Here is a 16656-nt window from a genome sequence, read left to right as displayed (position 1 = left end):
GAAAGGTAACCAACTTTAGGGTTTGTCAATTGAACTTGTTTGACCTGTTCAAATTTAGGTAATATGACTGACTATCTTAGGTTTAAGTTGATTTGGCACATTATGTGGCATATTCACCCTCAATACAAAGAGGGAATCAATTTTCAGATCCACACGTATCGGCATTCCGTTGAAGGATCCCGTCGGTGCTCGTTCAAATACACCGACGTTTGGGATTGGTGCTGGCAATTGTTTGTATGAGAGATTGGTTGTAACAAGTTTCGATTTGAGAAGGTACTTCTCCTAACAAATCATTGTTGCTCATGTTTGTTAAGCTTACACATTTCCAATTGTTATTGGTATGCTTTCATTCAGATAGCTTGTAGATACATCAAGAGCTCGAAGACTAGTTAAGTCACCAAAACTTGTAGGTATTTCTCCACTAATTGATTGTTGCTGAGATTGAGATCGAGCAAATTGCTTAAAATAATGCATTTCAGTAGGAATTTCTCTAGTTGAAGAAGATGAAGCTCAAATTGGGGTGTGTTTCAGGTAATGCATACCATGTGTTTGATGAAGTGTGTGAAAGAGATATTTCAGGTAATTCTTTCCCAAATCGTCGCATGTCTTTTATTTCCGACTATCCCAGTTTGTGAATTTGAAATGACAGTTGGTGAAACTAAAAGAAGCACAACAGAAATCTCTCATTAAATTTGATTGTTTGATTACGACAGAAAAAGCTTAGCACCATCATTGATGATAAGTACTTTGAGAAGCATCTAGAGTTGAAGAAGAAGCTTGATGAAATCAGAAATGATTACTGAGGCTATTGATTTGGATATTCTTAAATACACAAATCTGAATTTGATGGATGTCATGTTGAATACAACCGTTATTTTTTGTTCTTTTATTGCGTAATGTAGTTAACAAGAAGTAATGTAGTTAGTAGTTTGTAGGGATTTTACTTTGACATTTTGAACTAGATGAACCACTGTAATGTATTTTTTATAACTTAATGGAAGCTTGGTTTGGTATCTTACTTACTTTTATCTATATAATAAAAATGAAACAGTTACACATGTTATGACCAAAACAATTTTGAAATGTATACACCTATTGATGACCAAATTGCCCTTTGCAAGGTTCTTTATTACAAGGGATAGTTATATTACAAAATAGAAAAAATTACCCCTTGTTATTAAATGACTTTAAGGTTTGTTCCTAAATCTATTCAAAAGACATAAATGATAAATCTTAGAAACTTAGTTAGTGCAGCCTCTGTAATCGACAATTCCTGGCGGGACACACTTTTTTTCTTTCCAAATACCAAGAGTTTGTAATCGCCAATTCAAGATTCAAGAATGGAAATTGTGTTATGTTCTATATAATTGAATGAACAATGGGATTGGAGGGAAGCCTAATATAGGCCTGATAACGTAAGGTGAAATTGAAAGGGGAGGGTCATTCAATTTTTTCATTTGTTACATTAAAAAAATGTGTGAGTCATGACTTTACAAATTCTGGTTCGATGCTCCCAATTGATTCTAGAAAGTGTATCGTAATCAATGAAATCACGATCCATAGAGTTGAAGAAAGAAACGAAGGGGAAGATCGTTTGAAGGTCTTCAACTGTGCTACCTGGGAGAACGAAGCAACGAGGAACGAATGAAGGAATTGGGGGGATTACTTGTTTATCAGCCCTAAATCAAGTTATGTACCACAAAATGTATGTATAATGCCACGTAATATCATTTAATGCCACATAATATAAACTAATGCCACGTAATGTGCCAAATCAGCTTAAACCTAAGATTGTCGGTCATATTACCTAAATTTGAACATGTCAAACAAGTTCAATTGGCAAATGTATACGAAAAAAACATTGTTACCTTAATGTGGACAAACCCTAAAATTGGTTAGCTTTCTATGTCATTAACCCAAGAAAGAGACTTTTCACAACCTTATATTAGTATTATTTATTGTTTTTAAAACTTGCGGTAATTTAGTATGCAAATACAATACGTAAAGTGTGAAGACTATAACGATTATGCTTGTATATTTGTTAAAACCATAATATATTGTTTATTTAGGTTTTAATATAATAAAAAAAATCAATAACTTATATTCTTATAAAAACATAATTGTATGATATAATATATTTGTTAGTTATTATTTTATTTTGGTATTTTGTTTTTTTATTTATTAATTATTAGTTAATATTTTCTGTAGTTCATATCAACATGAAAAAACAATCAACTATTGACGCGTTATTTAAAAGAAAACGTGTCAATTCTACTCAAGATTCTGAAAAACCATTAGAGATTTTTTAGATGAAAATACCCCAACGTCTAGTATTCATGTTGCGGTAAACCCAACATCTAGTATTTCTGTTGCAGAAAACCCAACATCTAGTATTCCTGTTGCGAAGAACCCGTCCAAAAAAGCTCAGCTTGAAGCGAATGAAATTGATCTTAATACAGTGGAACGAGATCCCGGTTTGCGTATGCAAATTTATGATTTTCCAATTAATCAACAAGATAGCATCTGTCGAGCATATTTAAATTTTGGTCCCTTTCAACCGAAACTTTCAGTATATCCAAAATCTGGACCATAAACCCATAACGCAGCTTTCAAGTTTCTTGGTTTACGTTATTTCCTTGGCTTGAATACTCAAAGAGTCGAGATACTGCATTTTGTTTCCCATGTTTTCTATTTAACAAACCTTATGGAATGGGAAAGTACGGCCAACAGGCATTTACTATAGATGGTTTTCAGAATTGGAAGAAAATGGGTGGGAAAAAATGTGTCTTTTTGAATCATATGGGGATTGAGTGTACATCTTTTCACAAAATTACACAAAAAGCATATGATGATTTGTTAAATGACGCACAAGATATACGAAATGTGTTTGAGAAGTTTACAGAGGAAGATTGTAAGAATAATAGATTCATGGCTACAATTTTTTCAGTTCGTTGGTGTGCCTTTCAAGCAGTTCCATTTAGAGGTCATGATGAAAGCTCAAATTCCATCAACAAAGGAAATTTTCGTAAAATGTTAAAAGCAATTGGCTTTTATAACAATGAGATGAAAGAACTATTTCGAACTGCTCCTAAATATGCATTATATACATCACCGTCAATTCAAAAAGAGATTCTAAACCTTATCTCAACTAGGGTGAAACGGATGATTTGTAAGGAGATTGATGGTGGAAAATTTTGTTTACTTGTTGATGAAGCACATGATGAGTCTAACAAAGAACAAATGTCAATTGTTTTGAGATTTGTAAATAAAGATGGTGTTATTGTGGAGCGTTTTTTTGGACTAGTTCATGTACCAGACACTACATCACAAAGTATTAAGAATGGAATCTATTATGTATTGTCACATAACAATCTTGATTTTAGATCAATTTGTGGCCAATGGTATGACGGTGCAAGCAATATGCGAGGTTGGTTCAAGGATTTACAAACATTAATTTCAAAAGATAGTCAATATGCCTATTATATTCATTGTTTTGCTTATCGATTACAGTTAGCATTAATGGCTGCTTCACAAGGAGTTGTTGCAGTGCAAAAGTTTTTTACTAAGTTATCTTTTGTTATTAATGTTGTCGGTGCTTCCTCCAGGCGTACTGACCAACTAAGAGATGCACAAGCCGAACAAATTGCATATATATGATTTCTATTGATGAGTTAGAGACATGTAGAGGTGTCAATCAGATTGGTACATTACAACGAGTTGGAGATACCAGATGGAGTTCTCACCTCAATCAGTTTCGAGTTTAATCAAGATGTTTAGTCCTACATGCAAGGTTTTACTTAAAATTATTGAGGAGGGCATTGATTCGATCAAAGGGGATGCAGATTCAACATATGAGATTATTACTACATTTGAGTTCATTTTTGTTTTGCATCTTGTTAAGGAAATAATGGAGATAACTGATTACTTTGTCAAGCTTTACAAAGACAATCTCAAGATGTTTGCAATGTATTGAAGCTAGTTGCATCCACCAAAGAACTTTTACAAAAAATGAAAGATGAAAGATGGAATAGTTTGCTCTCTCTTGTTAAGTCATTTTGTCAGGATCGCGAGATTGATATCCTTGATTTATCTTCTGCCTACTTTAGGAGAGGGGCTCGAGCTCGTAAGGAGCATAGCAATCATACACTTGAACATCATTACCGAGTGGATATCTTTTACGAAGCCATTAATTGTCAATTAATGGAATTAAATCACCAGTTTAATGATAGCTCAATGGAGTTGCTTCAACTTTCTGCAACTTTAAATCCTAAAAGTGTTAATGAGCCTTTTCGAAGTCGTGATGTATGTTGGTTAGTAGAGAAGTTTTATCCGGAAGATTTCAGTGAACAAGAGAAATTACTTTTGAAGTTGCAACTTCAACACTATGAGATTGATGTCATTAAACACGCAAATTATAAACTATTGACATCTATTTCAGAGTTGTGTCAATGGTTGATAAAGACCGGAAGAGTGGCTAATTTTCATCTTATTTATCGAGTAGCTAGTCTCATACTTACTCTTCCGGTTTCCACTGCTACAACAGAAAGATCATTTCCAGCGATAAACCTTACTAAAACAAGGTTACGTAATAAGATGGAAGATGGGTTTTTGAACGACTCACTGGTTCTGTAACGATTAGTCTAGAAACAATTGTGCAAGATTTCAAAATTGCAAAAGATCGACGAATTCCACTTTGAAGTGGGATGTAACAATATTTGTTATTAGTTTTCTTGTTTCTGATTTTGATATATCATAATTTTGAACCAATTTTTTTGTCTATATGGTTTTGTTTTGAAGTTTTAATTTCAGTCCCCTAGCTATAGTGCTTGTGTTCCGTTCCTATGAAAACCTGTTATAATCGGTAAAAAAAAATAAAACCAAACATTTTTTAGAAAATATGAAGGCAAAAACAGACATAAAATCCAACCTTTGGCAAAACTGATATAAACCTAAACCTAAAATTAAGGGTTTTATGTCATTAACCCAATTTGATCAACAAAACTAAAATGTAAGTTAAACTACAAAAAGATAATCAAAATAAAATAGTTTTTATATATTTGGCCTTTAATTGAAGAAGCTATAGACCACATTCACAAATTCATGTATATAATTATTATACGTATTTACAAACTCGCATCCATAAATATCAATAAAGATTAGCCAACAATAACAATATCGAATTTGAATGATTTTAGTCTAAATCAATAACTTAAATAGTTACCGTTTAATCCTTTATAAATAATCCAGATTAGACCTTTCCAATTCAGTGGAAAAGCTTCAAGCAAAGCCCAGATGAAGAACACCTCTTCCCTGTAATCACATCAGAAAAAGTATCCACAAGCTGCCCTGCAAGTGAAGATGGATCCTCCATTAAAGTATCCACAAACACTTTGACGATTCTAACCTCCTGTTTACTCGCTCTTAAACTATACCACGTAAGAAATTTCTTCCTAAATCCCGTATCTATATGCCCTTCACATTCCAACCATCTTATCACCTTCACATAATACCCAAAATCCCGATCATCTCCTTCTTCCCCATTTATCTTCTTCGAAGAACTACCATCTTGCTGCTGTTTTTCTTCCTCAGATTCATCGTCAAGATTATTAACCTTCTCTGATGCTTTTAGGGTTTCTTTCTTGGACGGCGTAATGGGTAATTTAGCGGAAGTAGTAGGGACAAAAGGGTCAATATCTTTACAGTTCTTGATGATGTTTATATCAGTATCAATCACGACCTCTTTCTCTTTCTGCTTTTCGCTCTTTTTATAAGCAACAATGGTGTTGTTTTCATCTTCAACAGATGAAGGATTCGAAAGGCTGCTGGAATTCGTTGGTGGACTTTGATTTGTGTGAGTTTTTTCATCTTCGGCTGTTTGAAATTCGATTTCAGAGGTGCCCAATTCACGTGTGCTTTCGAAATGAACGACTTTTAGAATGTATTGAGTGGATGGAGTTAGATTTGAGAGAAGGAATTTGGTGGTAGTTTGTGTAAATAATGTGCATGTGGGTTTTAAAGGGTATTCTGAATCTAGGGTTTTTCGGTGCCACATTATGTATCGATGTGTTTTGAAATTAATGATGAAAGATTGATCTTGAGAACCTAAAATTATGGAAACTGATGTTGGGGAGATGTTTTCGAATCTTATAATTGGTGTCAAGATGCTGGAATCTGTATAGTAATCATCATAAGTTTTGAGATTTTTGTTTGTTAGGTTTGAAATAGCAATGTATTTTCATTGGTTTATTTATTATATCATCTTACTTTTGTTTCTTGTTCTTAAAGCATTGTAAATGGATTTTTAAAAGCTCAACATGCAACAAGAAAGAAATTAAAACACATTTAAAGAAAAGACATACCATTAAATGTCGCGCCGGATAAAAGCGAATCCACAGATTCGACCGCAAAAGCACATAACTTTTGAATCTCTTGTCCCAAGGAAAGTCTGTTGACTATTCCTCTGGCCCGTTTGACTGGCAAACCAGTCAACGGGCCCACATCTGCTTCTAGCTTCTCCATTATTTCATTTACAATTTCATTAAGTTTTTTGTAACGGTGGGTCCCGGCCAAGAGTTTTTGGCTTAAGGAAACGCGGTAACACAAGATGTCAACCCGCCTAGTGTCCCTTGCTATCATCATTTGTTTTCTCCAACATCTATATGTACACAAAAAAAATACAAATATAACCCAAATCATGATACAAACTAAAAATCTATCCAATTATAGCAATGTACTTTCACCTTATGTATAATTTCGTAACTACATTTAAAAATTTGTTCTAAAACAATTAAAATTTCCAAAAAAGGCACAAGAAAACAAGGAAAGAAACTTACCCAAGTAAATCATTAACTTTACCACAAGAAACACAAGAGAAATTCCCATCAAGTCCTCGATTGACCCCATCTTTTGGAATCCCAGATTTGTCATGTCTCAAAGCACATTCAAGATGACACGACATTCCACAAGAACTTCCGAGAAACGGAGGATCCGAGCTACAAATCAACCATAAACTCGGATCCTTATTATCATCAAATTCACGACAAATACAACAAGAACACCTCTTACAAAACCCCCCATTTTGACCTAACTTAGCCCTACAAGCCGAATTCTTGCAAAACTCCACATTATCATCAACCAAATCCAAATCAACCACATCAATTAAAGAATTATGATTGTTGGTTGAAATCAAACGATTCGGGTGTTCGGATTTCCTATGTCTTTTTGTAGCCCTTTGATGACTTCCACCATTTTCAGATGATTCAAGATTCATTGTGGTTTCATGTTCTTCATCGTTTGATCTCTTTTCAGATACTATTTTTAGAAGGTGTTCGATGATTTTCAACTTTGTGAGACCTGTGTACTTTCGTTCTTTTCCCATTTCTGCACATAGGATTTGGAGAATTTCTTGACGGCTCCAAGATTGTAGGAGCTCGGGTGCTCCGTGGGACCATTCGGATACTTCATATACAATTTCTCTTTTTTCTTCCATGCTTAATTTATTGCACTTTGATGGATCAAGAACAAACCCTGAAAAGAAATCAAAGAATCAAGATTCAACAACATTTGTAAAGTTGATTAAAAATGAAGGGTTTTTATTAAAAAAAGACTGGCATGTGAAATTATTTTGAGTGCTTTATGTCATAGTCTGAGGAAACCACAATGATAAACTTTTTTTAGGTAAGAATTACATTTAAAATGATGATATATCAATTATTATGTCAATGCCAGTTGTGATATTCATTGCATGTATATAATATAATATATTAATACGTATTAATACATATAATAAAGAAGGTTGCATCAAAACATAAAGAAAACTGGTTGACTTAAAACTGATAAAGACAGCCTAACCATGCTTTGTACTATCGGAAAGGAACAGTGTTGTGTATAATCGTAATTTTATTTTAAAAAATTGTTTTTTATTTTTGTTTTTTGACTTTGAATACCCATAAAAAAATGGAAAATTAAGTGGGTGTTTGGAAAATTTACTTTTTATTACTTTTAGCGTTCCACCTGTATAAAATGTTGTCAAAGAGAACACTAGATCGATTAATCAAAACTCTTGACACGATTATGGATGTTTGATACAATGAGGAAATTTTGTAAAAAACTACAAAGTTATATAGAGCCATGTAACTGGTCAATAAGTCAACACAGATCATGTTCTATAAATCGTCAATCTAACATTAAAATAAATGAATGGATGTGGGTTTTGAAAATCGAATCCAATAGTTGATTAAAGATAGGAATATGCTAGTAATTTTATATTCATCACAAGAATCAATTTATTACAGCTTCCCCAAATCTGATGATTTTGACTTTAAAATCGTTCAGAAAATCATAATCCTAATCACTTCTATAAAAAACACTCATCCAATCACCTTGTAGATTTAATCACCCAAGATCAAGAATACAATCATAGCCACTCATCCCTGAGAATTAAACACGAATCTAACATATACATATATTATATTATATATAAACACACTCATAAACACATATATACATATCTATCGATCATTAATTGATGAAAATTTTGTAGAAAAGAATGAGTTGCGACACCTTGTTACCTCGACTTTCATTGATAAAATTGAATCTGTTGATTGAAAGTAAATTATTCCGTACAACAATGGAAGAAAGTGAGAAGGACAGAGAGATCAGAGAGGGGTCAAATTAATCAGAAGAGGACCAAAAATTTCTGTGAAATATTAGCTGGCAGATGATGTGATTCACGAGGACATAGAAAACAAACATGCAGTATTACTAAATCAAACGTAGATCCGATTAAAACGGTGAAATTTCTTCACCAAATCGTCTACAAAAAAAAACCAATTTTTTCCATGGGTGGATGATACACATAACAAGTAATTGTTCAAAAACAATCAAACCCCAGAAAAATTAGTTAAAGAATCGAAAACCCCACAAAGGAAAAGATGAAATAAAGTTCGAAAAACGGAATGATTGATTGAGATATTGATTGATTACCTTCAAAAGAGCAAGAATCCATGATGGGGGTAGTGATGTTCATCAAAAACAGGAACCCATCACCACATTACTAAAACAAATCGAGCAGTTTTTATGAGGTTTGCAGCAGTAACAGAATACGTACGCAGATAAAGCTGGGGAAAGAGAGATTAGGAGAGAGAAATATGAAGAAGAAAGAGAGGGCGTAAATGGAAATTGTGCTTGCAAGTAGGAAGGAATCCACAAAATGGGTCCTCAAGCCTCAAGGTATGCTATTTAGTATATAGAATAGGACCCGATGCGAGTGTTTGTTGGGTTGGGGGTTAAAAGCGGCTGCATGTCATCGCCTACATAATGCTTTGTTTTAATCGAGTCCATTTATTCGTTGAATTTTACTTTATTTACAACCAAATTTAAGTCACAAGTGGGAAAAACGAATAATGTTTTAATAATATTTTTATTAAAACAAACTCACTAGAACTAGTGAGAGTCAAAATACAATCTAAATTACATAGAAGAGATCGGCGAATTTTTCCATATCTCCCATACAAAATTTCCTTTTCCATGCTTAAATTTAATCCAATTATAGACCATGGATCTCACACTTTCAAACACCAATTCCGGAGGTATAAACTTTGAGTTGAAAACTCTATCATTCCTTGCTTTCCACATTCCCCATAATATTCCGAATATGATTGAATTTATTGCTCTCTTCTTTGTTTGGGATTTCCCACACATGGCTACAAAATTTAGAATCTCCTTGACATTAGACAGTTGAGGGGTGTGATTTCACACCAATTCCATATCCGGTTCCAAATTGCAATTGCAAAAGGACAAGTGACCAACATATGATCCACTGTTTTACTACCTGAAATACATACACTACATGTTTCGCCTCGAATCTTAACTCCCTGCCTTATAAGAGCACACGCTGAAGGGATTCGATCAATCCTTGCTGTGACATCCCCAAAATCTCAGCCAGAAAAGACCGATTTTCATTTATGCTTTTAAAATATTTTCAGAGTAAATCATTTTGATTTGAAAGAGTTGCGGAATTTGTTCCCAAAAACAAAACATGATAAAACAATGTTTACCAAAGCATTTCATAAAAGAAATGTATTTTTCATTATATAATCAAAACTCGGGGTGTCATGTTCCGATACAGACCACTAAGCATAAACGATAACATTACAAGTCATTCATCAAATATATACATATACAGACTTGTAAACAAAACAACTTGATGGTTCATCCATCTTATGCCTTCGCGCCACTTCCTGTAATACAAATTAAAACTGAGTGGGTCAGGCTTGGGAGCCTGGTGAGCATATAGGGTTTTCAACCCACAATAAATAATCATATTTAATTTCCACCAACCAACATTAACCCAATTACTCATTCCCGTTATTCTCACTTTATGTCCCTAAAACAACTAACATAAGAGACCTAGTCTAAGAATATTTCATCGAGGCGACAACACATGCTTCGGGGGTTCCTCAGCAATATAAGTCAAATAAGGCAACCATGAGGGGGATGGAGTACAGCGAATGAACACCCAAGTTCATTAACACCTACAGGTGGCGAACCTGCTAATGTGTCCACAAGACTATCTAGAAAAGTCCGTGGTCGTCATCTAAACTCCGCTAGATGACTAAATCAAACAACAACGAGGCCTCTCATCTGTTTTATTACACACCAACTATCTACCCATGTTCTACCCAACATATTAGTAGATAAAATATACATTTTTATACCTAGTTTTGAAAACCTGTATAGAATGCTTTAATCAATACATATTCCACATAACAGATGAGGCACACACACATAACACGTATTTCATAGAGAATAAATCATATCTATGAGATAGAAGAAAGTGAATACATATTCACACATATAAACAACAATATACTTAATACACTCAAACCATACTTGTATTATTATCGTGTTTATGTAAGGTAGTATACACTCACTTGATCAGAAGATGATCGGACAGCACTACGACTTGCAGAAGTAGTAAATCTCAGCAGGCCTGGAAGATCTTCACAAAAATCGAACTTCTCGCGGACAGAGCTTCGGCTCGGGAACCGCACTTCTCGGGATCTTCGGGATCTCGGGACTTGCCTCGGGGCTCGAGAATAATACCGAGGCTTCGGGATATTTCTGGCATGCAAATCGATGCAAAACGGGAGAGAGAAGAGAGAAAATAACAAAAGAACTCGGCTGCCCTCGCATCCTATTTATAGGAGGCTGGAGCCTCGGAGTACGCGGGGTGTACGCCAGTACGCGGGGCGTACTGGTCCGAATTCGTCACTGCGTTCGTCATCCGAAGCCACTTGCTGCGAGTGTCGACATGTTCGGTGTACGCGGGGCGTACTTCGGATCGGATCGCCGACTCCCCTTCGGATAATGCCGGATTTTCGAATTAAAATTAAATACAAATTATTTAATAAACTTCGGAAATTCATATCTTCTTCATACGAACTCCGTTTTCGACGTTCTTTATATCCACGCGAAGGTGAGACTACGCTCTACAACTTTCGTTTAGACTCTGTCGGCTAATTTTAACTTTATTTTTATTATTTATTTTTAATAGACCGGGACAGAAAAACTTCGTTATAAATTCATAACTTCTTCGTTTGACGTCCGTTCTCGCCTAACTTTTTATCGCTTCGATACCAACAACGAGACCTTCGATCCTCGTTTAGATTGCTTTGGCTCAAAACCGCTCGATCTCAAATCGAGTATTCGGGCTGCACACCGCTAAGCCGAAACTTCGATAAATCATAACTTCCTCATACGAAGTCAGATTTGGGCGTTCTTTATATATTCGGAAACCTCGTTTCAACTACTACAACATTATCCAAAGATATCAAGTTTATTTTACACTTTAATTTTGACGCTTATTTTTATTCTTAATTAATCAAACCACATAATTAAGCAATTAAGCACAAAACACATAATACTCAAATAATACACTTCTATTATTTCAAAATGGGTTACAAAGGTTAACCTATACTATTACATTGCTAAAAATGGCAAGCCCGGAAACACAGGCGTTACACTTGCTCGCCATACAAAACAGTTCACCTTGTTGGGAATCCATTTGCTCCACGTGAAAGCTCCATCCGGAACCGAGTGACCTGCCCGATCTATCCTTCCTCGTAACCCTGCAGCGTGAAATTTCCCATCTATAGCAAAATCAGATTCCCATCTCGACTCCTCTTGGTTTCGACGAATAATATCTGAATCTGCAATGTTTATTATTCTAAGGGAGTTTTTTGCATTTGTCAATATTTTTCCATACCCCACCTAGATTTCTGGAAGACAACCGTGTTGGAGGGAAGGATCCTAGGTTATGAATACCATTTATAACCTTCGCCCATATCGAGTTTTTCTCATGAAAAAATTTCCATTTCCATTGCGCAAGCAATGCTAAGTTCATTGCCTTTATGGATCCCAGACCTAGACCACCAGCCTCCTTAGGAGCAAGAATTTTGTCCCAAGTCACCCATCGGATTTTGTGTTCATTATTTGTGCCTCCCCAGATGAAATTTCTTCTGATTTTCTCCAATGTCTCAATAACCCCCAATGGAGCGGCAAGTAGTGACAAATAGAATGTGGGGAGGTTCCCAAGAACTAACTTTGCAAGAGTCACCCTCCCACCAAAACTCAAGGTCTTTGATTTCCAACAATAAAGTTTGTTTCTGAAATTTTCAATTATCGGGTTCCAGGAGCTTTTTCTATTCATGTTTTCCCCCACCGGTATCCCAAGGAATGTGAATGGCAATGTGCTCAGTTCACACCCTAGCGGTAGTGCCCAATTTTCAACCTCCTGCGAATTAACACCTATGCCAAAGACTTTGGATTTTCTAAAATTGACACTTAAACTGGAAGATACATAGAAACATTTGAGTAACCTAGCGAGGTTTTTTATGTTTTGGTGGGACCATTCCCCAATGAAGATGGCATCATCAGCGTAAAATAGATGCGATAGTTGGATGTTAGATCTCGGAATGGAAATACCTTGAAATATACCTTTTGTATTTGCCTCCTTTAACGCAATATTTAAACCTTCCATGGCTAATATGAATAGATAAGGCGATAAAGGGTCTCCTTGTCTAACTCCTTTTTCCAATTGGAATTCATCAGTTGGACAGTCATTCACCAAAATCGAAGCTCTAGCTGACTCCAAGCATCCCTTCATCCAAAACCTCCATTTTATACCGAAGTTCATTTGTCGCATCATAGAATCTAAAAAGTTTCCAGTTTACCGAGTCAAATGCTTTATTGAAATCAGCCTTGAAAAGTAAGATCTTCTTGCTGGCCTTCTTTCCCCACTAACATAACTCGTTAACGATAAGTGGACCTTCTAAAATGTTGCGACCTTCAACGAAGGTAGTTTGTACTTCATCGATACATTCTCCAATCACCACACGAATTCTTGAAGCAAGGAGCTTTGCAATAATTTTATACAAAGATCCGATAAGGCTGATGGGCCTGTAATCGCCTAGGACTAGCGGATCCTTAGTCTTGGCCGCTAATGTTATAAATGACGAGTTACATCCACGGGAGAGCCTGCCCCACTGCTCAAAGTGTTTAACATAGGCCATAATATCCTCCTTTAAAACTTCCCAATATTTTTTTAAAAACTTGAAGGTGAAGCCATCTGGTCCTGGAGCCTTATCGTTTCCGCAATCCCACACGGCCCTCTTTACTTCTTCTATCGAAATAGCACCTTCAAGGAATTCACTGCTAGCCTGGGAGAGTTTTTTGAATTTTTCACTTCGGAATTCCGGTCTTTGCTTCCATTTCGCTTTGAATTTTGAAGAGAAGTAACTAAAGACTTCCTTCTTAATCTCTCCTGGCTGATTTGACCAAATACCATCTATCAGAAGTCCGTTAATATGATTTTTCTGGTTTCTATTATTAACAAACCCGTGAAAGAACCGGGTGTTTTCATCCCCGTCAACTAGCCATTTGATTCTTAATTTTTGTCTTAGATCCAAGGTCGCCATTTTTTCCAATTCAGTGAGTTTGCTAGAAAGTTTCGCCCATTCGTTGACTTCTTCCCCCTGTAAACAGTTTCTTTCAGCCTTTTTATCTAATTCCAGCATCCTTTCTTTGGCCTTCTCAATCTCCATGTCCTCTTTTGAAAATGCCATCGCACGCCAACTTCTAATTCTACCTTTAATAAATTTTAGTTTGCTAAGAAAAAAAAATGTCTGGTGATCCATACCCTTTGAATTCAGAAATCGCCTGCAACACAACATCATTAAATCCAGGTCGAAGGATCCAAGAATTAAATAGCTTGAATGGGATAGGTCCAAAATCCAAAGAACATAATTCCAAGAGGATCGGACAATGATCGGAAAGTTCCCTTGGAAGAGCGGTACATGCAGCTTGTGGGAATTGTTTAGTAAAATCTGGGCAGACAAGGATCCTATCTAATTTACTTAATTTTTCTCCATAGTTTTGGAAGTATGTGTATTTGAATCCACCCATTTTTAAATCATGAAGCCCCCCCTCTTGAATAAAATTATTAAAGTCTTGTGCAGAGGTTATACATAATCTCGAATTTATTCTCTCCTCTTGTCTTCTTACTGCATTGAAATCCCCTATAAAAATCCATGTCGTATCCCTTGACCTTCTAAATTGTAACAAATCCTCCCATAAACTATGATAACTTTTTCAGACAATAAGATTTAATGGGAATGGGAACTTTTAAGTTGGGGTTTTCTATAAAACTATTTTAAGCCAATTTAAAAATTACAAAATATTGAAAGGGCAAATACACCAAATATCCAATTATAATTTTCAAAATTATCCTTATGTTTCATCCAAATGAATATTATGGTTATGATATTATCTGGCAAGGTTGAAAGAGAAACACATGATTTATTAAATATCTTTACGCTTAAGTAGACATGTTATTGAAGCGGATTTTGATGAAATTTAAATCAAACCCCGCAAGTAGGGGTGTAAGTGAGTCGAGCTACTCAGGATCGACTTGTTAAAAGCTCGACTCGAGATCGAATTAAACGAGCATGAGCCGAGCTCGAGCCTAAATACGAGGCTCGTTTATTAAACGAGCTCGAGCCGAGCTTCAATTCATGGGTTCGCGAGCCTAAACGAGCTTAAACGAGTCTATACATACATATATATATATATATATATATATATATATATATATATATATATATATATATATATATATAGACATACATACATACACGCACACACACACACATATATATATATATATACATACATAGAGGCTCGTTTAGGCTCGATTAGGCTCGCGAGCCCACTAAATTGTTAACGACCCGAGCTCGAGCTTCATTTTAAGGCTCGAATCGAGCTTGAGCTTCCTCAAAATTAAACAAGCCGGGCTCGAGCTTAGTCAGGCTCGGGCTCAGCTCGGCTTGTTTACACCCATACCTGCAAGTATTATAAGAGTTTGAATAATAGTTTTTTTGTTTACAACCACCGATATTCATTAACCCATTTATTAAAAAGGTTTGGTATGAACATCGTTACGTTTATAACTCATCCTATATAAATACTGGAAATGCAATCTTTAATTTTCCCGATTGTTGCTTTTTAATTCCAATTCCAAAGCCCAAAGGTTAAATCTTTAAAGGAATGACGAACTACCAAAGAGGTAGGCCCCACCCAGGCAATGGACAAACCGGACCATCGTCCAGTGCTAATGTCTCTAACGGGCCCAAAATTCAAAGAGTATATGATATGTGCATACAGAGATAAAATAACTTGTTTAAAAATGATAGAAAAAGTATTTTACTTTAAATTGGTTGTTTTTGTAATGTTGTGGTCATATATGTATTTTTTAAATAGCAATAGTGCATTTTATAACTGTGTGTTTATTTTTTATTTAATTTTTATTATATTCAAGACTTTGAGGGGTCCATTTTTTTTATATATTTAGACCGGCCCTACAAGGAGGCAATGACTCAAGGAGTCATTCTTGTTCCAGTTATCCAAACAAACAGACTTATTTTCCATTTATTAGGTTATACAGATTAGCTTCACTTGATCCCTAACACCACCAAGCCCCACCTTCACTTTGGAGGCATATTGTGCTCGACCACCCCATAGAACCCCCAAGCTTTACACACACATAATATATATATATATATATATATATATATATATATATATATATATATATATATAGAGAGAGAGAGAGAGAGAGAGAGAGAGAGAGAAAGCTAGGTTCAAATGTGGATTGATATCTATTGTGCGGACGTGTGGATAGTGGTATTCTGTGAGAATAACAAAGAAAATATGTTGCTTGATAATATGAAGACGTTCAATCTTACATAACTATTTTCATTATCACACATTCTTACTAATTATATCGTCTATAAGGTTATTATATACTTTTTATTATTATTCTCATTCTGTCATAATGTTTTATTGAGTCGTATATTGTGAGAATGAAAATGAGTGAAAAATGATGTGTGAGAACAAAAATGAATAACAATTTGTGAGAATGCATGAAAATGACAATAGTTTTGTAAGGTTGAACGTATTCGCATTACTAAACAACTTATTCTCTTAGTAATTCTCATAGAATAGCAATGTCCACACGTCCGCACAATAATTGTCCATCCACATTATAACCTAGCCCTATATATATATATATATATATATATATATATATATATATAT

At 35.1% G+C, this 16656-nt stretch overlaps 3 protein-coding genes across 4 annotated transcripts; 2 read left to right on the top strand and 1 right to left on the bottom strand.

Moving 5' to 3' along the window:
• The first annotated feature begins 2709 nt into the window (after positions 1–2709).
• LOC145064154 (uncharacterized) lies at positions 2710–3657 on the top strand. The gene has a single exon (XM_079011661.1). It carries the CDS (start codon positions 2710–2712, stop codon positions 3655–3657), a length of 948 nt encoding a protein of 315 aa, XP_078867787.1.
• A 351-nt stretch (positions 3658–4008) lies between these two features.
• On the top strand, positions 4009–4632 carry LOC145064153 (uncharacterized). Its single transcript, XM_079011660.1, has one exon. The coding sequence runs from the start codon at positions 4009–4011 to the stop codon at positions 4630–4632; it is 624 nt and encodes a 207-aa protein (XP_078867786.1).
• A 457-nt stretch (positions 4633–5089) lies between these two features.
• Positions 5090–9259, bottom strand: VEL1 (vernalization5/VIN3-like protein). Of its 2 annotated transcripts, none has more exons than XM_079012299.1 (4): positions 8986–9259; positions 6834–7527; positions 6360–6655; positions 5090–5871 (listed from the first exon to the last, which is right to left on the bottom strand). In XM_079012299.1, the coding sequence occupies exons 1-4, from the start codon at positions 9026–9028 to the stop codon at positions 5264–5266; spliced, it is 1641 nt and encodes a 546-aa protein (XP_078868425.1). In that variant the 5' UTR covers positions 9029–9259; the 3' UTR covers positions 5090–5263. The 2 variants fall into 2 exon arrangements, with proteins under 2 accessions (XP_078868425.1, XP_078868424.1); XM_079012298.1 differs by having other exon boundaries at positions 5090–6171; positions 8986–9254.
• Positions 9260–16656: the final 7397 nt, after the last annotated feature.

Source organism: Lactuca serriola, chromosome 7, assembly GCF_051521515.1.
Source record: "Lactuca serriola cultivar US96UC23 chromosome 7, Lser_US96UC23_V15, whole genome shotgun sequence".
NCBI lineage: Eukaryota > Viridiplantae > Streptophyta > Magnoliopsida > Asterales > Asteraceae > Lactuca > Lactuca serriola.
This window is presented reverse-complemented; position numbering and strand designations above follow the sequence as displayed.